Below are 26,265 nucleotides of genomic sequence, written 5' to 3'. Positions count from 1 at the left end.
CTGTATCCCAAAGAAAAATGTTCAGAAATAATGAAGAATTGGTTCCTTTTACTTTCCCTTCTTGCATAATTCCTAATTAGTGGTCCATCCTGGCGTCATTTCACTGACTACGAGGAATTTCTTTCCCTCCATGCCAACGTAGTTTAGTAGGGATATCTAAGCAGGAGTTGTAAGATATGTGCATCTCCTGCCCAGTTCTTAAGGTGTTGCTTTATATTCTGCTTTTTATGCCAAGAGACAGATGCTACTTTCAACTTTCTGACAAAAGCTTTCCAAAGGAGCACCCAAAAACAGAGGGTAAAGGATACACCAAGAGGAACCCACCAGTAATTCCCACTGATCTCATTCATTTGGATGCTGAGAGCAGCAGGAAAATCAAGCTATCATTTCAGGCACCACAACATAGCTTTGGGAGCATATATTTTAGATTCCAGTTCTAAAAATCTATATCCTTACCTTTTATAACTTATTACTTATTTTTTCATAAAGATAGATAGTATATTTGGAACCCAAAACCTCCAAATGCTCCTACATTCAAATTTAAAACCATTGCCAAATCAAAGAGTGCAAAACTGAAACTTAAAATCACAGCTACTCCAGTCCCTGCAGACCAGTGGGAAGCCTTTGCTCCAGATCAATTTTTAAGAAGCTGCTCAGCCTTCCCTGAAGATGTACATCAGAAATGTTTGAGAGGCAAACAAATAGCTTCCTAATTTCCATTCAGAAGTAATAGCCTCAAGTCAAGCCTCTTCCACTGAATCTATGATGTTTTTCAGCTTCGCTGCTGTGAAAGGAAAATATACTCTGCTCTATAAGCACATTATATGGTGCTTTATAAAGCTCTAAAGTATTTTTTACTTCTCTGACATGTTTGATTTATTAAAGTTTATTGCTCTTGTTCCCACCTTTCTAAATAAAGAAGTCAAAGTAGAGGATATAAAGAGCTGCAAAGACGTTGTCCCCATGAATGAGACTTGTAGAGCTCGCTATAGCAATAAGAGACCTGAATTTGAATATTCACCCCACTCTGGAAGACTCTGGTGGGAGATGGGTGTGTTGGTGACCTATGTGAAGGCTCTCTTTGAAATACTCTCTGAGTTGTTTTTCATAGCAGGGCATGAACTATGATGAAATCACTACATTTGTGTGCTTCGCTTTTGTTTAAAAAATTACTGCCATCCTTTAAAAGCTTGTTTTCTTTGTTGATTAAGCAGCAGTCAATTTTCCCTTTTCAAACAACCCCTGAGCAACAGCCACCTGACCCCCTCGGATGGTCGGGCTGCCGGCAAATACTAAAACCACGGTGACAAACTGCAAAAAAGCTTGACCTTTCCCCCTGTCCGGTGACCCCGTGTTCGATTTGTGCTTTAACCAACCAATACCTGATTAGATAATGCTTTGCTCCAGACCCACAAAATGAGATAAAATTCAAATTTATGGCTTTTCATTTAAACTGGTCCGCAGCACTCTAATCACGACCCAAGCAGAACGATATCACAACAAATTCTCTGTCCCATGGTGTGTTTTATGGCTGAAGTGCATAAATGGACACAACATTGGACACTGTTTTCTCAGACTTGCTCTTGACAAACTCTGCAGTGATGCCATGGGGAGCCTTGCCATGGGGGGGATGTAGGCACAGGTGCCACGACATTCCTCAGCTTTCTGCAGCAAATTTTTCTAAATCTCCTGACTGGCTGCAAAAGTTAATTGCAGCACTTCCTCCAGCTTCCCCTTCCCTCCTGGCTGCTGCATGCTGATCCTGGTACCCGCGCAAACAGAACACAGTCACAAACAACAGAAATAATATCAAATGGAGAAGCAGGCTTCCCATGCTGACAGCAGGAGAAACACCCAGTTTTATAAAAGTGCCCATTCAGGCAGAAAAAGGGACACCAGAAAAGTTTACCTTCCCCAAACTGTGCTGAACCACAGATAAATGATACCTTTTCCCATAGCTACCCCATGCTTTCTGTGGCATTCTCTGAGCCCACACACTGCTAAGTTTCTTTTTCATCCCAAGGCATGGATCCAAAGAGATGCTGGTTTCCAGAGCAGCTGATGGTGAGCATCTGGGCTCGGATGTTGGTGAGGTCTTCTGCAGCACTACCACATCCCCCACATCTGTCCTTTAGCCTTGACCTCCCCTGCTCACCACTTCACTCGCTGTGTAGACTCTGGTAACCAGCATTTCTTTGTCTCCCTTCAATTCCAATAAATGTACTTAACCCACTTGTTGGAAAAATATTCTGTGTCAGGCTCCCTTGAGCACTGCAGAGTACTTATGGATGAGTGGCCAAATTACAGAGGGAGTCTGACTGTTGATTCTGTGTGATTTTCTTCCAACACTTTTCAATAGCTTCTCCCCAGCTGTCCCAAATACATAACACTGTTCGAAAGGCACGAGTCTTGCAGTGTGAAAGGGATTCAAATCTGCCAGATTTATCAAGTTATGCATTTTTATTATTATTATTCATAAGGCTACGAAGTCCTAAATGTCTGAACCATCAAAACTAGTCCTTACTTTTGCAGTATATTATCAATACCCAAGGGCACACAAATCAAAATGCAGTCTAAAATTTCAAAGTGTTAAACCTGAAGGAACAGTCGTGTCTCAGCACTTCGGTTCCAGTTTCTGTTATCAATATCTGAGCTTAATTGCGGTATGGTTAAAAGTCAGCTTTTATGGTTTCCTGGTGCCTTGGTCAAAAAAGAAAGATTTCTCACCAGCAGTTCCATTTCATCAGGGTCTGTTAACTTGATAGAGTGCTGCAAAGTCTATAATTTCTGCTGACACTATTCTGTCGTATTGTCACTGCTCTCACAAGTGTTTAAACAACTGCATAGGAAGTCTGGAATGAACTCATCGAGGATTTATTGACAGTTAAGAGCTAACCAAATGTTTATTATCCACCATATCGGTGAGGTTCTGCTCCACAGAGGAACTCCACTTTTCCTGGGAACACGAAACTCCCGTGTACCCAGAGGTCAGGTGCAGCCCTGGGGAGCAGCACAAACTCCACACTTCTCCCCTTATCAGAAACCAAAGGAAAAGCACAGATGGCAAGCCGAGATCGTACTTTATTTCCACAGCCCACTGTTAGAACTGCAAATAAAACTATGCAAGAACAGTTCTTACAGTGCATGTACTATCCTCCGGGTTGAGGTCAGGGACGACTGACTCGCCCTACAACCATCCTCACTGCTTTGTGTCTACAGCCCCATAGGCCACCATTTAATGCCAGATATAGGAGAAAATTGCCTTCCCACTGCCACGAAGGAAAAAATTCAATGAGACCACAGCCCTGTGATATAACAGCAGAGAAAACATGTTGTTCCTGAAGGCAGGGAATGCAAAAGGCAACCGCAGTACTCACTGAAGGAGGCCTTCAGCTCCTGCATGAAAACCAACATTTCTCAGAGCATCTGCAGAAGTAACATGATCCACGCCATCCCCATGTGTGCTCGGTTTCTGACACTAGCATCCAAACATACTTTCACTGAATGAATGGCAAAATTCCCATGAACTTAAATGAAAGCAGGATCAAACCCTCCGCTTTCAAAGCCCCCAAGGCTCTGCAATAGCAATTTAATGTACTAATTGTTGTCACCAGCAAGTGGTGATGCACAACACTGAAAGCAGCACCCAGCATCTTTACAGACAGACAGCACAGTGCCACCAACAGATCCCTCAACCCATCCCATGGCAGGGCTGCACGTGAGTGAGCTGAAACGGTGCAGAAATGTTCCGATAATACCACATCTGCCTCTCCTTCCCAGAAAGGGAGGTCACCAGCCAATATCCACCCACACAGATTTCATGCATGAAGAGCAACAACAATTCCTGCTTTTTTTTTTTTTTTTTTTTTTTGCTTTTTTTTTCCTTAAATTTACATTCACTTTCATCCAGAAAGCACCGCAAGGCCATGAAACAGTCTCAGTGTACACAAATATTCCCTGGCTGCTGCAGGATAGGACTCAAATTCTGCAAATACCTCCGTGTTTATAGACATTCAAGAGAACTCAACAGGCTGAAGGAATGCAAAGTGTCTTACCTCCCAACCGTAACTGGGATCTTTGAGGTGTGGCCGCTGCTCTCCCGTGAAAGGGCCGAACTTTTCTCCTATTTCAATCTTCCTTTTGGTCCATATCCCTAATCCCGCTCCAGGAATGTTGGATTCTCGGAGCTCAAATTCGGAAGGAATGGGAATGTCATCAGGAATGTATATCGTAGCCTTGTAAGGAGAGCTCTCCTTTGGTGTGAAAGCTTCGCTGGAGGTGGTTGGAGAGGATGGCTCCTGGATGCTGACAGATGCTGGGCACTGGGCGTTTGCAGCCTCTCCATCAGCTTCTGGCACTTCCTCCAAGGGAAGCTCAGGAAAGCTTTCATATAGGCATTCATCACCTGAAAAAGAAAGCCAAATGGTAGGATTTGAAAATATCCTGACAGGTTTTGCATGTGAAACCTTTTCACAAAATGGAGAGGACAGTTCGGTAGGCGGGCAGCACCCTCATCAATCACTGGTTCCCCTCGTCCTGCCAGGAGCTGAGCCTTCTCCCCATTGCAAGCCCAGGGGTTCTCTGTGGCATTTCTCAGTGCTCCTGACATCAAAAGTGGTTTACATCACCAAACACAAAAAAGTGAATTACATACAGATGTACGTGCAGGCACACCCTATTGTCCAATCTGGTCCGGATACAGCGCTTTGCATTGCACGCTCTTTGAAATTGCAATTGAAAGCCTGCATTATATGTTACAATTGAAATCTAAGTGAAGTGAAAAGCAGGAAAGCTTTACCGGTCTTTCAGAGAGACAGCCTGAACCTAGAGTAGCCAAAATTAAGTTTGATGGGCTCCAATTAGTTTTGGGAGGAAAGGATCCAGCCTACCACACAACTATTGGCAAGAACTTCAGCTGATGTAAATCAGTGTCTCATCACTGACCTCCATGAAATTCAATGGTCTGAAATAAGTCCAGGATCTAAACTGCGTCTTATAGAGAACCTTCTCCTCTTACAGAAGAAACTGGGGTAAATCCAAAACAATTGAAAACAAAAACCTTTGTCACTGGCACTTAGCCAGCAAACAAACAACAACAACAACAAAAGAGGAAAAACTCACTATTTTTGACAGCTCGAACTATAAGGCTGCTTGTAAATTCCTTTTAGCAAAGAAAAGAAACCTCAGAGTGACCTCAGCAGGGATTTTAGCTGCATCAGGAACACGGCGTTCAACCCACCAGTGTGTGCAAAGGACACAAAAAAGAGCAATTCCTCACTGCTTACATTAATTTACCTTTCTCTCTCTCACTGTACTTTTCCTTCGCATCAAAACGCATTCCACTTAACTCTAACTGAATAGGATGTGTGAATACTATTCTCCTAGGGACAAAGTTGAGAGATCGGGTATCTGAGCATGGGAATATTTGCATAATATGGTGGCCCAGAAATTAGAGTGTTCCGCTGTGCTCGGCGACCAGAATGACTCCGTCTCAGTGAAGAAACAGGAAACTTTAAAATGTTCTTTCAATTTCTTGCTCATTTAAGAAACTATCCATGGTAGATTAGCACCGTATGCCTTTTCCACTAAAAACTGGTCATAGCCCATTATCTCTCACATCTTTGTTACATATTATCTCACCGCATTCTATCTGTACTTTCATGCTTCTGGTGCTGCCTAAGACAAACACCGGGACATAACAAATCATTTGAATAGATTGCTCCCATCACATGACTGGTAAACTGGATTCTTCATCTGTGAGCAATTTATTCACAGCCATGAACTGTTTTTCTTTCTTTCATGTGGCACTGGCTATGACCTCATGCATGTCACAGGAAAGTTCAGCTACCCACTCCCTCTGTCTCTGCCTTGGCGGGCTCCCCCTGTCCTCTAGCGACTGAACCCTGGATTGATCAGTTTGCCACTTTTCTAATACCTGGCACTCTGAGAAGCAGAAAATCTTGACTGACCCCACCATTCAGCTGAGATGGGTGCACAGGGGGATTTTCCATCATTTACTTTTAGGAAATCCTGCCTGTAATAGCTCATCAGTGCTTTGTTTTGGCGAAGGTGCTCAAGGAAAGTCATGCAAAAGAGCTTGAAGCATCCTTAAGTCCACGCCTGGACTTTCCTGTCCTGCAGCAAAACTCAGCCTGGACTGCAGGGGACAAGAAAGAAGTCATGGAAAGGGCAGGGACACAGCTCCACCTGGATGCCAAGATTCACTTCACTGCTCCAACCTGAAATGACCAGGTTAGCAGCCACCTCTGTTACACCAATGCATTGCAGCTGTCCCCAGACTCAGCTCCCCTTGAACACATAGGAAAGCTCAGCACAGTCAAACAGTTGAGCAAGTCTGGTCCGTGCCACTCAAGCATCCCCCAGGATCCCCCATGCTCCCCACTACTGCAGGCAGCAGCATCACTCCCATTCAGATGTCTTCCCCCAACTGTTTAGATTGCAACCCTGCATAAAAGAACTCAGCTGGTTTTGAAATGAGAAAAAAAAAAAAGGAAGAAAAAAATCCCATGTATACACATGGGCTGCAGGAAGAGAAATCACACAAGGAAAGTGATCTGACTGATGATAAGCATATGGCTCGTTGGAAGGGGGTGTTTAAAAACTTCAGGCATCTAAATCCTACTGATTTCCCATGACAGCTGGGTGCCTGCACCCAAACTCCTTCAAAAGTCCACCTCATGAATTCGTTGTTTTTCTGTCCCACCAGGCAGTAGCTCACAAAACCAGGGCTCTCCTCGGTCCTGCCATTTCTCTACCAAAGAACCAAGTGGCTCAGACAAAACCCACAGCCACAGCAAACCACACTCACAACCTGCCCACAAGCCAGCAAAAGCTGTGCCTGCAGCCTCCAGGACAGTTCTGCAGATGTTTCTTCTCCCCCTGGGACAGTCCAGTTTAATTTCTCTCTCACAGACCCGAAGGCCCCAGTTATACTTATCTCAGACATTCTGGCTATGCACGTTTTAGCCATATAGGGTCAAACCTGCAACTGATAAATCGGCACTGGAAGGCTGGCAGGGAGACAAGCCCATTTGTGCTGCTCTATTGTGACTGCTTTCATTTCCAGCAGACACACCCAGTGTCGCAGTCAGAAACTGGCTCAAGTTTGAAAGCCCTGCAAAGTAAAATACGCATATATCTGTCCCAAAGCTCTGGGGATAGGGTAAAACAAAGTACTGAAGTCACATATTGCCTGAAATAGAAAAGTATCCTAATGAAAATATATTTTAAAACCTCACAATAAACAAGAAGTTGAATTATTGCTGGCCAAGAGAGTGAAGACCATTAAGGTACATTTGCATTATCACTGGTAGAAGGAACTACACTGAAATCAGTGTACATGAATGGCAGGTATGGTCTTCATTTCCAAATTTGTAGCTTCCTGGATCAGAGGGACTTCCAGCAAAACAGTGGCATATTGACTGATAGCAAATCCTTGTGAGGTTCAGTTTAGGCTCAGGGATCATTGATGCTCAGTGCATCAATGCATTGATCCTCAAAGTATCATTTTCCCATGGAACTGCAAGGCATTCGCACAGACAACACTGCAGTTTCAAAATTCAAGGTGGCTTCTTTAAAGTCTACTAATTATCTCTGCTAGAAATGGGATGTAACAAAACCAAGGCCCCGATAAGGAAGCAGATGAGATTAGGCAGCGTGGAAGTTCTGATGTTAGCCTCCATAAAACTCTTCACTGATATTTTGCAATAAAAACATGAGCAAGCTTCAAAGGAAACCAGGGAGGAAAGGTTAATTGCTAGCAAAAGACCAGGATGGACACCTGTGTTTGCACTTTTGACACCAGCTGGCAAGCCAGCAGGAAGGAGCTCACGTGGCCACATGCTGGGGATGTGCCTGATGAGCACAGCATAGCCATGTGCCAAAGCACAACTGCACAAATGGATTTGGAACATGGCTGCGGAAAAATGGATTTGTGCAGTTTTAAGAAGCCTCCTAACAACGTCATCTTCCCTCCTTTCTGCCTCTCTTCAGGCAATTTATGTCTGGGAAAATACAGCCCCAAACTGCTATTGACACTCTAGCACTTGAATCTGATTCTCCGCACTTGGAGTCGTGCACGTGGTTGCCGTGATAACCTGGGCAGCTGATTACTGCAGATGAAGGAGTAGGCTGGAAGCAAAAGCATCTAGAGAGCTTACTTCAGAGGTGTTTTTAATGCCATCACCTGCTGAGCAGGATAAAACAAGAGCTGAGGTAGAATGTGGAAGTGGCACTTTCCAACTGAGAAGATAGAGACGTTTTCGTGCCCACGGCTTCTCAAAGGTGAGAAAGAAGACCCTTAGCCCTAACATGCAGACATCAGAAGGACAAGGCTTTATTCAGCAGAAGTCCATTGTGTCAGAAGCTTAGAACTCCGTAAGGGCTGCTGACCATGCCTTTAATGAAGGCATTAATGAGGGTGACTGGGGAACATATACGAAGCAGATGAAGGAGACCCATCTCTTGCATAAGGCCAGAGTGGGCCTGAATGCACCACTGTGCTCCAAGTCAGATCCCTTAATGAGACCAGAGTGCATTTATATTTGTTTGACCTAACGTTTCTATTCAGCACTGAGGAAATCAGCACAGAGTATTTGCAAGCATATCTGAAAAGGAGGCAGGCATTTCCTCTTGCATACAAATGGGACACCTTTATCTGAATTTCTGTTTGAACAAGTATTAAAGAAAAAAATGTTACAGGCAGGGGCTGATTGATTACAAAATCTATCTACATCAGTCTAGAACACAGGAGGTCAGGAAAAACAGAAAATAAGAGAAAGAAACCTATTAGATTCAAAAGGAGCATAGAGTAGTGGTGAACTACATGAGAGCCATCTGAGAGTCCTGCACCAAGGAATCACGGCCAGGGGCCATGTTCCCTGGAGGAAAAGGTTCCTTGGCCTCAGAAACACACAGAGTTTGGGTTACCATCCCCAGGCACAGAGGGGACTCTAGCCAAGAGCTACATTACTTGAACTTTTTATCAGTTAATGTACCTGAAACTGGTTTGTGCCGCTCCCTATTCACAGAACTGTTCTGTGGAGCTAAAAACGATTATTTATTATTATTTGTATTGTAACACAGTCTGGCGGCCCCAAGCAGGACCCCATTGTGAAAAGCATCAGGCAAACCTAATCAAATGAGATTAGATTCTAAGCAGAATGGAGCTAGTAATTCCCAGTTAAGTGGAAAACGTAAAAATAACAGGGGAGAGAAAAACTGTTTTACAAATACAAGGCTCAGCTGTAAAACAAAAGAGATTATCAGCAAGTCTAGAGATAAATGCCACACTTGAAATAGTTCTGAATCGTTACTTGAATGACCAAGGGAAAGTACTTTCACAGTCATCAGTCTTCAAATGCATCAGTGCTTTGCATACCTGTACTGCTCGACCCAAACCAAAGCACGGGAAAACTGAACATGCCCAAAAGATCCACCCCTGGAAACCAGATGTGGTGCAATGAGACGATGCTTGTGGGCTGCCAACTGTGGTCTGCTCATGGGCCACACAACGGGAACGAGGGGGTCTGAAGCACAGTCTGCCAGATCTGTCACTTGCCCCAAAGGCCAAATTCCAAACTCTCCAACATGGCTGCTAAATCCAGAGTAATTGCTTTAGACTTCCACCAAAGGATAAACGAGATCAGTGTCTATCCTAGCCTTAGCCAAAGTTGGTCAGATTTCTTCAGATTGATGCTAATGTAAGAAAAATGAGAGGGAAATGTGGGGCTCAGATTTCAGCCTTCCTCTCATGCTTCTCTGCTGCAGATTTTGTCCACACTTGCACAGCTGGCCCCATGAAGCCTTGAGCCCTTGCACGACTTCGGCAGGAGAGGGAGTTGTAGGAAAAGATGCACAGACAAAGAATGGTGAGAAAGGCAGCACAAGACAACACGCCTTTGGGCTGGAGAACACAAGTCACCAAGTGCTCTGCTACAGCCTGATTCAGTCTGAAACAGAAAGGAACTCAGTCTGAGCACTGCTGTGGCACTGCATGTGAAGCATTTAGTGCTTTGGGAGGTTTTTGCCTGCATATCCCTGCACAACATATGTGTTGGTAGCAACAACGTGGATAGCAGTTGGTTTATCAGCATTTCCCAACAAGTGGAAAACTTCACTTGCGTGCAAGCAGCTTTTGCTTCTTACTTTTGTGAGGGGAAAGAAAAAAATGCAACAAGAAGTGCATGCTGCAAGCTGATGTGAGCTCCCTGGGTAGGAGGAGCTCCGAGCAGAGGAGAAAACTGGCTGCAGGAGGGAAGCCACACACTAGAGAGCATCACGCCTTTGAGGGAAGATTGCTCTAGCCCAACAGAGCCAAAATATAGCAAAAGCGTGGGGAACCGCTTGTGGGCTCTGGAAATCCTCACCATCAGCCCATACAATAACTAGTAGCATTTGGTGCTCTGTCTAGTGTCATTCTTGTCTAATTAAGTAACACAGTCCAAAGCATCTGATGTGGACCAGACGCTGTCCTTTAATTAGGGTCCAGCACTGAGAGACTGTGGGTCAGATTCTACTTTCATTTGCACGGGAGCCATTCTCCTTGATGTCAGGGGAAGTTGCACCTGTGTAACTGGAAAGCAAAATTTGGCTGCTTGTGCTCCTGCGCCCTCTCCATATAAATTACTACATTACATGCAGCAACAAAGAATTATAAATGTTGGCTGGCATCTACTGAATTTATTTACAAGTTAAGCCTAATTTTATTTATAGTTCCAGCACAATCATCTCTGGTAGAAATATTTATGTTATCTGTACTTCTGGCCTGTTAGAGTCTGCAGCAATCATAAACACTGCTGAAAAATTATTCGCAGTTAGCAGGGTTTAAACTACCCATTATATCACTGGCTAGTGCCAATAAACTTTGGTGCTGGTTGATAAAGTTTCCTCAATGGAATAAATATATATTTGCCTTCAAAATCTTATCTGGGTTACGGGGAGTGGGGGTAGAGAAGAGGGAGATGCCAGCTGCAGGGGGTGATGTATCGGGGCCAGGTCTGCAGCTAGCAAGGAGCCTGCAGAGATCCCTGCCAGCTGGGGAGGCAGCCCAACGCATGCTGAAACACCAGCTAATGGCTTACATTTGTATCTTAGTGAAATACTGTAACTGAGCAGAGCTGCAGCAGCTAACACGTACTTCCTAATCCCCTTCATGACTCTGTATGGAAGAGACCCAAGGAGAAAAGAAATATATGCCTTAAAATTTTGAGCCTTTTGTGCTGGCCACTCCCAGGGCAGGAAAATGGATTACAGGAACCACCTTTTGTTCATTATTTGATTGCCATAATGGGAAACATGACATACATTCTCACAAAGATGCGTCACGAGAAGACAACGTGCTCAGGAGAAAGTTAAGGAGGAGAATGATAAATAAGAATTAGTGAGATCAGTCACTTAGATAATAGGTTTTTAACTCATGCCAACTTAGCAAATACTAACCAGCAGCAAAATTTAGCTAAATCCATATCAGCTGCAGAAAGGCAGAAAAGGTAACACACTTTAACAGTCCCTGACATAGTGAAAAACTATTGCTGCAAAAGAACATCTTAAAATCAAAACAGCTACTGAAACCTTCAGTATTTTAATCAATGTAAATGAAACTTTATCTCACTGTAATAAATTTGGGTAAGTGAACTTCTTTTTACTCATTAGTAGACCTTTACTTTTTAAACTGAGATGTGTCACAAAGCAGCTCTGGAAATCACATGCCTCTGACAGAAAGCAGTAATAAAAGATGACTATTCTACCAAATTATAATGAAGACAGATAACAGAGTGAATTATAAAACAAAGGTTATAGATAGAGACTGAGCCTTGTAGAGGTAATGACTTTTAATTGGATTGAGTTTATCATATTTTCTGAGGTACAGCACAACCAGAAGAAAGGATTAGAATTATTTCCACATTTCATTATTTGGCATAATGAGAAAACAGAGGGAGGTCCACATCCCTGATGTGTTTGGTAAGCCACGGGAGATGTTGAACATGTCAGTATCCGGTAGTGTAAGGTCCTGAGACACAAATGCATTCGCCCCGTTAGAATGTGGCAAAGTGTAATCACTTGAGAAAAAAAAAAAAAGAAAGAAAAGGAAGAAAGAAAGCCAGGTCATGAAGTTTTGTTTCACAAAAGCGTTAGGAATAACAAGGAATTTAACCCCTTCCTGCCAGCAGCTGCTACAGTGCTGGCCTACAAGCAGTTTGCTTTTTGGAAGGTGAGCAATTCTCACTCTAAGCACTATCAGGTTAAAGAGTGATTGGTGAAGGCTCAGCCCTGCCTTCCTCCTCCTTTTCCAGAGGAGAGTGTAGCAGGACGGACTGCATGCCACCAGGAATGCACCTGTTTGTATGCTGTACCCCAATCCTTCCATTTGGAGGTGTTTCCCCTGGAAAGCTGAGCTGCTGTAGTGCAGACAGAAGGTGCTGTACCAGCAGCCAGACAGCGTTTTAATTATGCAATTACAGGGAGTCTTAATTATACTGCAATGACACTGTGATACACTGCAGTTAAGTCCTTGAAACACTAATAGAAATACTCATCAACAGTACACTAATCAAGAAAAGCATCAGATAATTAATCCTATAATGCTGTCCACTTCAAAGTCTCAAGGTCTGGCAAGACTGCTTTCCAGCACCTGCTCCAGAGGAGATACAAGGCCACCATTTTTCCTGCCAGTGACTTCTCAGCAGCACAGACTGCAGTTGTACCACCGCAACGTCACGCGGCACCATGCAACGTACTTAGCTGATTGGAAATTTATGAGCAACTATAGCAGAGCAACTCTACTGCACATGACATGAGCACAGACATTCTGTAGGGCGTTGGGATGCATCTGTATCCAGCTTGTTGAATGAATAAAGTGATTACATTTTTACGATGACAAAAAATACGTTTGGGACAGTTTCATTTTGCTCTACGGAAGACCATTTATCCTACAAGGCAGCAGTGTCTTGGATGGGGGTATTCCAAGGCACAATCAGCAATTCCTATTTTGTTTCAGCAATACCTCAGTCCCTGGCTGGCACACATGCTTCTCATTGGTACCTCACCCAACACAACGTGCACACGCATTTTCAGAGCGCAGCAATCTTTCCAGTTTATTTATATTACCTACCCCAATTCTGCTTTTTCTTTGCCCCAGACACTGTTTGTTCTTCCTATTCAACTATTCAAACTCTCGCAGCAGCACATTTTATATAAGCATTTATTAATTTTAATATCAGCCAAATATTTATGATCAGTAAAGTACATTTGTGTTTCCCGGCACATTCTGCAAGGTGGATCTGTCCCAGCAAACTGGGATTTATGGGGCATCTTTAAGTCAGTGGGATTTGTGCCAGGGACTTTAATGAAACGATAAGTTCAGCAGCGGTGCAGGTAAGGTTTGTCTGTAGGACTGACAGCAGGTATTGCACACATCCAGGCCCAGTCAGGAAGGGATACCTGTCCCAGTGTGAGCTGCAGAGCCCATGGTAGTCAGCTCGGCACAAGGATAGAAGCAAAAGGAATCTAGTTGCTGAATATACTTACAATTCTATATTGTATATTTCTAGGCTAGCTTATTTTTTTCTAGAAAAAGAGGCATACGTGAGACTATGGTGAGCTGTGAGGACTTGTAGCTGTTATTTTCCTTGGTCTTTGAGAAGTGGGAAACATGAGGCTGCTTGTGACAAGGCAAGCCACTTGCACAGGGAATGCATGCCCAGCAGGATGTGTGCCACCAGCAGCTGCTCAAGTACAGAGCCCTTTCTAGCACACACACATCAAACCCATCTCTAATTCAGCACACTGCTTTGCCAAGCTTACAATTAATTTACAAGCCATTAAAAAAAAAAAAGAATCAAAAACAAATTCCTTCTCATCTCCTCTCCACGCACTATTTTCCCTGGTATAGATTTTGCAAGGGGATGGAGGGAAGAAGAGAAGAAGAACCCGCTCCCGTTCCATCCCATCCCATCACTGCTGTCTCCATGACACAAGGTTAGCTCAGACTGAGCGTCACTTTCTCTCCACTCATTTCTTGCTCTTTCTGCTTCTCTCAGAATTGCCTCATTTTCATTTTCTTACAAAAAAAAAAAAAAAAAAATCACAGAAAAGGAAAATACTCAGACAGATTTAAAAGAAAATAAAATCTGAACCAAAAATGTTAAAACTTTGAAGCTTCCACTGAGCAAAAAGGAAACTTGTTAGAAAAAATAAGTGTTCACAGAAATTAGGAAAATCCAGGATGTTGTCACCTCTTTCCTATAAAATTGTTTCTTGTGTAATTTAGAAAGTCCTCAGGAGTGTTTATCTGGCCATATTTTTTGCTAGCACATCTATGAATTGTAACTCCTCTGCGGTCTGACTGCTTTGAGCCTTTCAACACTATCTCAGCTGGCCCAAAAGTTTTCCATTCTCACCTCTCCCTTACTGGTGGTCCGCAGCAGACACCGTTAGGTGCCTGTTCCCTCTTCAACACGTATTTGCAATCTCAGCCAACAAACACCCTTTGCCACTCTCTGCATGTGGACCTAGTCACACCTCCCACTTCACTCAGCCCTTTTCTGCCTTCCATCCGATCAGTCTTTCCTTGCGTGGTGGCTCTGCTGCTACACTCTCTGCTACTTTTACAAAAATATCCAATAACAAATTCCCTCCTTCCCTCTTGGGTTCCCATTTCTTTCCTGGGATCACATTACTTCATTTGCCTCTGATGAGCCCCATGGCGAATAGCTCATCCCTCTCTGCTGCTTTGAAGTTGCAAAGCAGAGCGGCACAGAAATGCCAAGTGTTCCCGTAGCAGCAGTCCCTGCTGGAAGATGGAGGAGTGGCCATCCTCATTCTGATCACTTCCCCCCTCCGAAATCAAATGTGACACCAGTGTGAAACCAGAATGAGCCCCCCACTGTGAAACAGTTAACATCAGTTAGATCTATTTTGACTCTGGAGAAAAAAAAAAAGAATAAGAGTAGGGCTACAGTGTGTATTTTACATGGCTTCCTGGTCAAAGCCTCAAACATTTTGTAGATATTTATTGATGTATGAACTGTAAAGAAAGTTAACTGCTAATGTAATTCATTCCACTCTTTGTTCCATACACCTTGTATCGCTTTCGACGAAGCTGTTGATCTTGGAGAAGCAGAAGGGTCCTGGTGAGCAGCTAGCAGAGAGCAATAAATCAGCACTCCGAAAGCTTCTGGTTCATCCCAATGACTTGGAAGCAATTTTGAAAATAAGCTTCCCCCCCCCCCAAACTGGCAATCTTCATGAGTTCTATTGTTTTCATGTGCAGGCTGATATATGACAGCTTAAATAAATACATAGCACTTAATGGACCAAACTCAGTCTCAGTGTAACTGGATGCCATGCCATTAGAGACCTTGGCCCAGATGCTGCTCTCCATCCCAAAGGATCGTAGAGGACCTTATAAGCTCAAACTCACAAAAAGTTATTATGTGCTTTAAGTTGACTTCTTATTGCACTACAGACTAATCTTTTGTAATAAACTGTACTTAACTACGTATCTATTTATGTTTACAGACATGGATTTAAGTATTGTTAATGATCAGAATGTATATATACAAGATGTTTATGTAGAATGTTATACATAAACACCAAGACACATTCTAAGTCATGGAACTGGTGGAATCTTCGAGCAAAAACAGCTTGAACAATTTTGTGCTTTTTGTGAATGCTCCTAACATAGTTCGTAATCACTTGAATTGATTTTGTCCGAGATTATTTTCCAAAATAAAGCCAAAAATGCTCAGAAACCTTCAAGCTAAACAGTTACAGTTAGCAAAGCCATGAACAGTCATAAAGCAGATGTGTTTTTCATGAGTGCACATATCAAGGCTGGTATTGGGAACGCAGAGAGAAGGACAGGCGTTGCATGGACTGCACTTGCTCAAGCAGTAACAATGCAATTGCTGCTCACGGAAGAGATTTTCCAAGTGAGGAAGTGGAAGTAACAAATCATGCCTTAAACTTTCCCTTTAAGCTCATTAGAAGATGAAGTCAAGTAACAGCGGCTCTTCCTGGAGCACTTCTTAAAGCAAATGTCAAACTACGATTCAGCTGACCTCCTCCACGCTCCCCTGAACCTTAACCCAGCAACTTTTGTAAGGCCATGCATTACCCCAAGCACGTCAAGAGAGAGAAACTTCAAGCATTACGGTGAGGATGTGTTGAAAGAGCACTTGGTGCACATCTAACCCATGGGCTTCCATCTCACCCACAGGCAAACTGTAGCCTTGGGGGGTGAAAATGGTTGACCCACTGGTCCAGACCAAATAAAGGGTGCATTTGGAAAATCCACCACTCGTCTGGGCTTGGCATCCCTTACTGCTTCCCACAAAGCTGTAGTCTGGCTGCACCGCAAAGCCTCAGCTTGTGGTTCACACACAGACCACAGCTCACATGGGAAAAGCTGAAGGTCAGAGAGTGTTCAGGGAGCTCTGAAATGAATGACAAAGTCTGGTGAGCTGATCCTCTCCAGGATCGTTGGAAGCATATGCCGGTCTCAAGGGAGAGCAAATCATAGCCTGAAGCTTGAGTAATATTTCTCAATATCAAAGTAATAGTAATAGTAACAAAATAAAATACATTAAGAAAATGCAAAAAACTCAAGTGCCACAGCCAGAATGAAGCTTTTGTCTATCAGAAAAATCTGCAGAAAGCCAAAGACACCTCCCAGTTCCCTAAGTGGTCTGCAGAGGAATTTATCTCCATGCCTTGCTGCTCTCCAGGACTTCAACCCATGGTTCCTCTTGTATCCTCTCAACAGAGGCCAGCCCCAGCACTCATACACCCACAGAGAATTTTGCACGCGAAATAACGCAGGATAAGCCTGATGTTTGCTTTGCCCAGTTCTTTTAGGCCGGATGGCACAGACTAAATAAATATCATTTGTTGTTTAAAGAGCAAATCCGAGCAACTTCTTTGAACGGGAGCATTTGGTAGTTGACACATCTACGGATGTTTTAAATCATGAGGGCAACTACTCCATTTTGATTTCAATGCGTTTGTGTGTGAAGTTCTTTGTCATTCCAGCCCACCTGTCTTAGAGCACAGAAATAGAAAACAGGAGTAACTCTCGAATTTCACCTCAATTTAATCCATCACAGAAAGCGCACTGTTTTTGCACTGTATGAAAAAAAAAAACACCGGGACATTTAAACAAAGTGACACAGATCATCAGCAGATCAACTGAAAATGACAGCTCAATCAAACAAATGTATGTTGAGAATTTCCACAGGGCAGCTCTAGCTGCAGCCAAACCAAATTTGTTTAGTATACATAAGTTAGCTGCTTAGAAACATTCAGCATGCTGCTAGCCAGATGATGACTTTCCCAGATAAACATCTATTTAACCAAATATCCCCATCCATGAAAGTGCTGGCAGAGGTTTGATGTATTCTCCCAGACTCAAAAAATATGACTTTGCACCAGTGGCAGGCTGGTACCGACCCATCCATGTGGCACCTATGTAAAAATAACTAAACACTCCTGTAAAAAAAAAATGTTATAACCACCAAAAGGTAGGCAAAGCTCCATAACCCTGATGGAGAGTTTCTGGCAGCCAATAAATTCACAAAGTGGCGTTAGGGTGAAACACAAATTATGAACTTGGGAAGCACCGGAGAAAACTGTGCATCCTGTGCCATATATCAAAGACATGGAGAGGAGGGGAGTTGTTTGATTCTTCTCCTAAAGCAGGGTATTCCTGTGGAAATCAATGACAAAACTCAGTTTGATTCCAGAGGTGCCCCATAAAGCTTTCTCTGAGGAAATATAAGAGCTCTCCTCCGTGATTCCGCCCTGACTTAGAGGTGATTTTCTGCGGTGACACTTATTAGCGCTAGAAGTCATAAAAATAATCTTGGTTTCGAAGATTAATGAGTCCTTTGGCAAATTTAGTTTAGAAGTAAAATATACCTGAATTTGCAGTCAAAATCAGATTTTTGAGTAAAAGAGACCTTAGATCAGGCAGTGGCATCATTCCTGTTCTATGAAAAATCAAGCAGAATCATCAGACTTGAGCTCAAGTAGAAAAGCACAGTCCTACATGCTGAAATCAGTGAGAAAACACCTATTTGGTACAGAAAAGGAAAAAAAAAAGCTGGGTTATATTCGGAGTAGTAACACCTCTTAGGGAACTGGGAACAGCAGCAAGCTGGCCATTTACCTCTGCATACACATATATGCATCTGTATTACTGTAAGCTGGATTAATGACTAGCAATGACTGGCTAATAGCTCTTGAAATATAAATTAGAATTTTAGGTAGAGTCTTTTTTTCTTTTTCTTTTTTTCAACTTCTGATTTCTTAAAATAAATATATTTTTAAAAAAAAAATACATATCCACTCTTCAAAGTTCTGTCAAACAAAAGAGTGCCTATAAAGAATGGTTTCTGATGGACATCTGCTTACTATTTAATAACCACAAAGAGAATATTTACAAAAAAAACCCAAGTGCAACAAATGCAGAGGGCTGCAATGCTCACTCATCCCGAGGTGCAGAGCTTGCACAGCACTCAGAGCAATGTGTGATTGCGAGGGAGAGAATAAATGCTGAGAGATTCATCAGATCTATTTTCTGGGCAGAAATATACAACAAAGGTGGGCTATGAGTTACTGACCTGGCCATAGATAATGTACCTAACCCCAAACCAGCAACACTGCACCAGCAGGAGGAGACAAATATATTTTTCTAGCCTCTATCGCAGAACAGAAACACGCCTAGCTGTGTTTATACACAGAAACCCCATCTTCCTCTTCTCACTTCCAGCAACAGAGACCCACAGACCCTGTGAGATGAGAAAAATGAGAAGTTTGGGCCTCAAAGTGCAAAAGCCTGAAGGAAAGAGAGGAGTAAAAGCGCAGAACTTTGATGTGACAGCCCTGTGCAGGGGTGTACTTGCTGTAGACAAAACCTCATGCTGTTGAATACCATTGAATTTCCCTGAAAAGCTGACATTTGGGGGAAGTTTAACACATGGGTTTTGAGTGCTTAATATCACTAATGAGTACTGTCAGTATTATTTGCTTTGTTGCTGTTATTCTTCCATGTTTTTAAGTATCTGCTCACTGCCAGGTCACCAGCAGAGCTACACTTGGCACACAACAAAAAGAAGAAAAACACTGATATGATAACAATCAAACTTCGAAACCCACACCAGCGCTGGTCCCGAGTGGCAAAACTGGGATATAGATGGAAATCATTTTTTGCTGGAATTTGCAAGCTGATACATTGCTGGGGAAGAAAAACAAGTGAAAGTATTGACAAGCAAATGGCAAAATGCAAAGCCTCAGTGTGGCACGAGTCTGTACCCCAGCTCTGATGGCTTTCTGCTGGATATTGGCTTCTGAAAGCTGCATTTACACCAGTGCAAAAAAGCCACCTGAAGAAACAGAGAGGACAGCCCAACGCTCAACACTCGTATTATTTCCAATGATGCATGGTTATTTTTTTCATTTCCCCTTTCACTTTTCCCCCTGAAAATAACACACAGAAAAACAAGCTAAAGATGCACAACAGGGAAATTTAAGCAAGGTGCAATTTTGCAGATTGAGTAGAGGAGGAGAGAAGAATACAGAAGAAGAGAGAAGTGATAACAGCTGCAAAATAAATAGAAAAGCTGCTTAGGGAAAGTTACCAGGACTATCCAGGTGAAAAAGAAAGAAAAAAAGAAAGAAGACTGAAGAAAAATGAAGGAGAAAAAAAAAAGGAAAAAAAAGATAGCAACAGAAAAAGGATTTAGTAAGTTTTTTTCTATTTGGGCAGTATGACTGCTACAGTAGGTCTGTCTTCAAATTGTATGCAAACCACCTCAGATGCTGTCCAAGCAAATCCTCAGGATTATGGTCCTCTTTCTCTCTAATCCAAGCCTACAAGCTGAATATAAAATATGATTTCTGACTGCTTAAGCTGCTGTGTGAATTTTGTTGGCAAACTTATGGAGGAGATGGAGACCATTGCTGGCAGCTGATTTCAGTTATTTCCAGGAAATGAGTGATCAGACTGTAAAATCTTCGTGCTCATTGATGAGTGGCTCATCAGTGAAGAAATCCTGCTTTAGCTGTGCAAACGGAGCGATTTTGTGCTTAATGAGTTAAACACACCAGTGCAAAGAACCAAACGGGGCGCGTAACCGGCCCAGATTCCTGGCCCTGCTGTTCACGGCCATAACCGTACTGAGAGATACACACAGAAGCTCTTTCCTTCATTTTCAGCCTTCAGGACAGAAAGTCAGAAATCCAGGCAGTTATGTGAACACCAGACAACCAAATCACTTTCACTTGCTTTCAGTTTTTGTGTTTTTTTCTATGTTCGGCACCAATTTAATCTACTCCAAAGTTGATCTGAACGGGATCACAGTGAGCGTCAACCAGCTGAATACGAATAAAAAGCGATTGTAGGAGCCGAAAACATTAAGTGTGAATCTAGAAACTGCCTTGTAACCATGACCAATATTCAGTGATCTGCAGAAATCAAAGCACAGGATGCACTATGGTTTCCACTGCATTCCTCAGGCTCAGCGATCTGCCAATATTTTGCACGTAAGCATGTGGACCTTCAAAAGGGCCGAGTTTGTCCCAAGAAAGTACAAAACAATCACTACAAAGGAAAGTAATGAAAAATTCTCCTCCTGAACAAACATACCGTAAAAATGAAGTGTAAATCATAAAACCCAAATGAAAACAACTACTCCTCCCCCAAAATTGCCCAAATAATGGGATGAGGAAGTTTTCACTGATTAGATTAAATACTGTGAAGCACTTTCAATCTCCAATAACAAATGCTTTACACCCATGCAGCGCATGAGCACAGAGAGCAACCCATGGAGCAGAGCAGTGAGTGGTACATAGGGGCAAAGCAAAGCTTCATCCAGAGTCCTGGGGTGAAGACATTGCCTCCACCCCAAAACACACAGTCAGCTTCTCAGAAATGGCCCTGCTTGCAGAGGTTCACCACTAAGGCCGACAGGAGAATAAAACACCAGCAAATGTTTCTGAGAAGAACAGTTTTTAAAAGCAGACTTCTTATGCTGAGGGCTGAGCTCCACCACGCACACAACCACAGCACCGAACTCCTACATGAAGCACCTCCCCAAGACTATTTCCCCAGTTCAGCAGAGAATATAGCAAAGTAGGTTGGACTTTGTTGGAACAATACAGCGTTGAGGAAAGGAATTTCTTGAGACAAAGGCTCTCCATATTTATTCTACCCTTCTGAACGTGAAAAATATCAACATAACAGGCACTTAGTCTCCTATCCCTCTGCCATATTCAACATGAAATGAATAGATGAGAAGCCTGACAGTGACAGAAAGGAAAACGGAGAGTTTAAAATGAGGCTGTTTAGTGCATTTTGCTCTAAAGTATTTTCATCCTGTATGGTGCTCCCTTTGCAGCGTATGAAAATCCCCAGCATAGGCAGATTCCTCCTATCCACAACAAAAGACAAACTCGGCTGCAGCACCAAGCAGCTCCTGGCAGTCATCATATATCCACCAAAGGTATTTCCTTTGGTGCTTTCTAGCCTATCCTTGTATTCATTTATCAATCACCAGCTGCTCAGTTAGAGACAGCGCAACTCAGGAAGGGAGATAACATCCCAGCCACCACAACAGAGAAAACAAAGTTGTGGCGAGAGCAAACAATTCATCCATAAACCAGGAGAGGAGTGGAAGCAGCATCTCATTTCAAGCAGGTTAACGTGACTTCCTCCACGCTGCGCAGAGATCGTGCTGGGACAGGCTGCTCTCAGGAAGCAATTCCAGGGAAGCAGCAGCGCAGAGATAGCCATGCTGCTCAGCCCTTCCATGTGTCACAGCTGAGAAAGGAGCTGCTACTCCTGTTCACAGCTCCACCTTTAAGTGTCTCCACAAATTATCCCTAAACGTTATCTGCCATCAGCACAGGATCCAAAATTACACGGAACACCATGCAGTGTTTTACAGACTAGCCTGCAGTACGCCAATTGCATTCTGATTTCTCCAGTGTTAACACAAACTACTGACTGATGACACGAAGCAAGATGTCACATGTAGTCTCTGTTGTACTACCATAAGGATCTCACATGTACTATGGGTACAGGTGACACTCAGGGTGGGAAGATGGAAGGTGACAAACTGATGGTATCATCCCAAAGTTTTGGACCATTTTTGTTTAACTTTCATGGAAATGGTATGGTAAATGGAATGGAAAAATCTACCACTGCTGAAATGCTGAAAGATTTTTGAGTTCTGAATGCAGACAGATTCCATCACATGTGTGTGTATATATGGTAAGTAGGGGAATCTTTTCAAAGGTTTGTTTTGTTTTGTTTTTTTTTGGGGGGGGAGGAAGAAATTTGATTTCATTGATCTAAATTAAAAAAAAAAAAAAAAAAAAAAAAAAAAGGTATCTTTTCATTTAAAGTTTTGATTATTTTCCCTTTCTTAGAGTTCCCAAAGATTTATTTTTCTTTCATATCAGAATGAAAATATGTTCTGAAACACGATAGGCTTCTGTAGAATATAAGTAACGTCTTACAGGCAGCAGCTGCCGTGACCGCATTTACTCAAGTCAAACTAAGTATACCCCAAAGAGTTAAGAATTCATTTCAGCTAAAACATGTATTACTACTACTTTACTTGTTGCAAGGATGATGAAAAATGTGAATCTGTAGAAGGTGCACAAGGCTGTTTGTAAAGAACAGGAGAAATTGTTTTAATTTACTGGCACATTCCCACATCTCTTTTCCCCACTCTCAGGAAGAAAAGCATCTGCGTGTGCCCACACTCCTCAGCAGGCAGATCCAAGTGGTGCCTGCTAATGGATGGTGAGGTTAACGCCCAGCAATTCAAAGCTTCTCATTAATTACTGCTAATTGTCATGGCAATCTCCTTCCTCCTGTTTTACATCACGAGCAAATGATTTTTCATTGCAGAATAGGTAAGCTAAGAGGTGTTTGGGAAAATATAATTAGTTTCAGTAATTAGCGTGATCCAATTTGAATATTTCTATTTACTTCTGTAATTATTATTATTTTTTTAATCACCAAATTAACTCAATTCCACATTCTGAAAACTCAGCCCATAAATTAAAATAACCAGCACTGCAACCCTGCTTCTGGAAAGGCTCTAATGGCTGAACATCTCCTGAGGCAAGGCTGACCAAACCAAGGCCCCCTCCCAGGAGGGGAGAACTGAGAGGACACTGTGCTACCAGAAACCACACAGCCCAAAGAAGTCACTTACGTGGACAAATAACCCCTCCTTAGATATTTAATGAAATAATTGCAGCCACTCCCTCTGGCTTTCATCATCAATTAGGTCGATTTGCATTTGGCCTCTCTCTCCCAGTCACACCACTGCATTTCCTTTGGCACACCCAACTCCAAGTTCAAGACAAGGTCTCCTACACAGCAGTACATGGCAACGTTGCAGGGAGGGCAGGGGACTTGCTAGATCTGCCAGAGTGGGGATCACCTGAATTCTAAGCTGCTGAAGGGCTCCTTCAAACCCTCAAAGAGCATAAGTCTATTTAAACCTGTAAGTTCAAATAGAACAACTGAATGGTTTTAACTTTTCACACCATTCTAAGAGGATATCTCCGTTGAATCCTCCACAGTTGCACTATGAGTCCTGATGGGAAAGATGAATGAAATTCTTCCATATCTTTAGCATAGCAAGATAGAGGCTTGGTTTTCTTAAAGCATTGCATCCAGCTGAAAAACAGCAGTGAAACACCCACTCCTGTTCCAGTGACAGCTGTGAACCAAGCGATACAGAGTAGTTTCTTAAGTACAAATGGAAACACATCCATTTATCCAACAGCTCAGAGACTGCTGAGGCTGATGGGCAGCTGGAGGAAGTCAAACGCATTGGTGTGCACCATGGAAGTGTCACAGCCCCGTGGTGTCAGACAAGCAGGAGCTGGATGAATAAACACAGGTAACAATTAATTCAATGCGTTTGTGTTTCCTATAGTAGCCTGAGTACATTACATTTTCCTGTACTTGTCCCTATTCAAGTACACTTCTGGATATTTTTAAAGCCATGACTGGCTGGATACATTTGAGATTGCAGCTGTTTTGGCCGGCAGCAAACAAAGCAAGCCCCATGCATTGCTTCGACCCACAGCCCAATAAGCTCCAAACGTTTCCAGCACAAGTTCATGCAGATATGAGATTAATGCTTGCCTTCTGCTGTAACTTTTGCCATCAAAATAGTAAATTCTGTTAATAACGGAAAAGAGTATTCATGGTGCTTTCTTGACTGTACTTGTTCACCCCAGCACTTGTTACAGTAAAACAGAGCATCCGTGCTGCTCACGCTTGGCACCAGTCCACTATTCAGACCCTGCTGCAGCTAGAGACTGGAACAGGTCTGGGGCAGTAAAATCCAGCAACTAATTGTAAAACACAAATGTCTTCCTGATGTAGCAGGGCTTTCTAGGAGGCCGCTGCTGCAACAGAGCTGCAGCCCGGCCCCAGGAAATCTCCAGGCCCAATCCAGGCTACTGGAGGGAACGCCGTCTCCTCCGTGGCCCAAAAGGGTTCTGAGCAGGACACAATGTGAAACGTGACCTGCGAGCTTTCTCCATAAACAAACCCAACCTTGCTCCCTCACAGAGCTGCCTTTCTTTTCCCAAGACCTACTGAAAGCTTGGAGTCTCCTTGAACGTATTAGAAATCCTTCCCTGAGAGAGGAACCGGACATTGTAAACGAAGCATGGCTTAGAAGCTCCCTTGTACCAGCAAATATCCTACAGATTCCAGAGGCATTTTATGTCGGGCCTATTTACCTGTCATGCTAGTTCTCACCCTATGATTCATTTATTTTTAATGCTTTCAGCATTTTTTACTGATACTTTTCAAGGTGTTAGGGTGTCCCCTCTGTAGCACTTTCAGATTTGCTTGCAGAACTCGTACGCTGTAACAGCATACAGAGAATATTGTTCGGATGCTTTCAGAAAAGTAATAATAATAAAAAAATGCTTTCCCACATTACCTACACACATATGCTCACATCTATAGGACTAATAACTCCAAGAAACCTAATGAGCATGGTGGGAGGGCAAATTCAGGACTGGGTCAGCTCAAGGGGAGCTTGTAGCAGCAGACTGAGCAGGGAAACCACCAAGTCCCAAGTGGCCTTCAAAGTCAGCAAGGATGGAGGTCCCCCCCCTCACTGGGCTGCGGTGTTTACTCGTCCCATGGGATGATTCTTCCTTACACCCTGCTGTAATACTCCAGCACCAGGAATCTCCCTGGGGAGCAGGCATGCAGTGTGGTGGTCAGTCTGTGCCAGGGCTGCCACCGCATCTTCTGGTCCCTCATTTGATACTATATTCAGTACTAATGGCAAAAAAACAAAACTCTTCTAAACATGGAAAATATGATTCAGTATTGAACATCTGCACATTCTTAATTGCCTGAGCTGCCCCCTCCATCAAAAATGTTCATTATTTGCTTCATTTCCTAAATAACGGGCAAAAGTCACCACAGCATTTCCTAATAATGTATGCCCACAACTCTATTTTCCCCATCTGCTATGCTTGCCTAAGACTGGTCATTTGTTACCTGCTAGTTCCAATTGATTTCCTTTTGCCTCTGCTTTCCTTCGCCATGAGTGCAGAGAGCAAACAGCACGATTTATACCAGCCATCTAGTACCAATCATTAGATAACAAGGCCCTTTACTGAAAGCATTTAGAGTAAAACAATACTTTAAGTTTACCTTTGCTTCCATTTCCTTCTTTATTACTTTAGGTTCAAAATAAGGCCAAAGAAGTTCGGCTTCTATGGAAGATGAGATACTCACCCAATATAAATCCTTCACATCCCATACAAAACAAAGTGCTCAGCTTCTAAAGCAGTTGTTCAGACTTCTTTTTGAGGTTGGTTCAATGAAATCCTCAATCCCTGCTTCTCGTATACCCATTTGCTGCCTATGTGCCCTGCTGCAGGTGAGGGACCAAGCTGCTTCCCCTGTGGTGAGATGACTCCCTTAGCCCTACAGAAGCCCAGGTGTGGATGATCCCCAGGCTTTAACTCATCAAGTCTGAGGGGAAAAGGAAGAGAGTGAGGGATAAGGAATTTCTAATGATGCCCCTCCTCAGCTTTGCATCAGACCTATTAGGAAGCAAGTGAAGTTACTTTGTGTTGAATCTGTTTTACTTCCTGCAGCTATTCTCTCTGCAGTATGGATACATTTGTACTGCACAGAGAAAAGAGCTGGATTTTTAGTAACTGAATAGGAGAAGTAATTCTAAG

The 26,265-nt window shown here is 43.0% G+C and overlaps 1 protein-coding gene and 1 long non-coding RNA gene across 9 annotated transcripts in view; both read right to left on the bottom strand.

Moving 5' to 3' along the window:
• Positions 1 to 26,265, bottom strand: part of MECOM (MDS1 and EVI1 complex locus) — a 298,479-nt gene that overhangs the window by 161,322 nt on the left and 110,892 nt on the right. For all 7 annotated transcript variants that reach the window (XM_052687091.1, XM_052687086.1, XM_052687088.1 and 4 more), the window contains exon 2: positions 4,056 to 4,405. In XM_052687091.1, the coding sequence (XP_052543051.1) occupies positions 4,056 to 4,405 (350 nt within the window). The remainder of the gene's footprint in view (positions 1 to 4,055; positions 4,406 to 26,265) is intronic.
• Positions 17,113 to 25,984, bottom strand: LOC128082677 (uncharacterized). Of its 2 annotated transcripts, none has more exons than XR_008207780.1 (3): positions 25,814 to 25,984; positions 18,642 to 18,809; positions 17,113 to 17,725 (listed from the first exon to the last, which is right to left on the bottom strand). It is a non-coding gene; the product is annotated as an uncharacterized LOC128082677 (long non-coding RNA). The 2 variants fall into 2 exon arrangements; XR_008207781.1 differs by having other exon boundaries at positions 18,661 to 18,809.

This window comes from Tympanuchus pallidicinctus, unplaced genomic scaffold (assembly GCF_026119805.1).
Source record: "Tympanuchus pallidicinctus isolate F22 unplaced genomic scaffold, pur_lepc_1.0 scaffold22, whole genome shotgun sequence".
NCBI lineage: Eukaryota > Metazoa > Chordata > Aves > Galliformes > Phasianidae > Tympanuchus > Tympanuchus pallidicinctus.
This window is presented reverse-complemented; position numbering and strand designations above follow the sequence as displayed.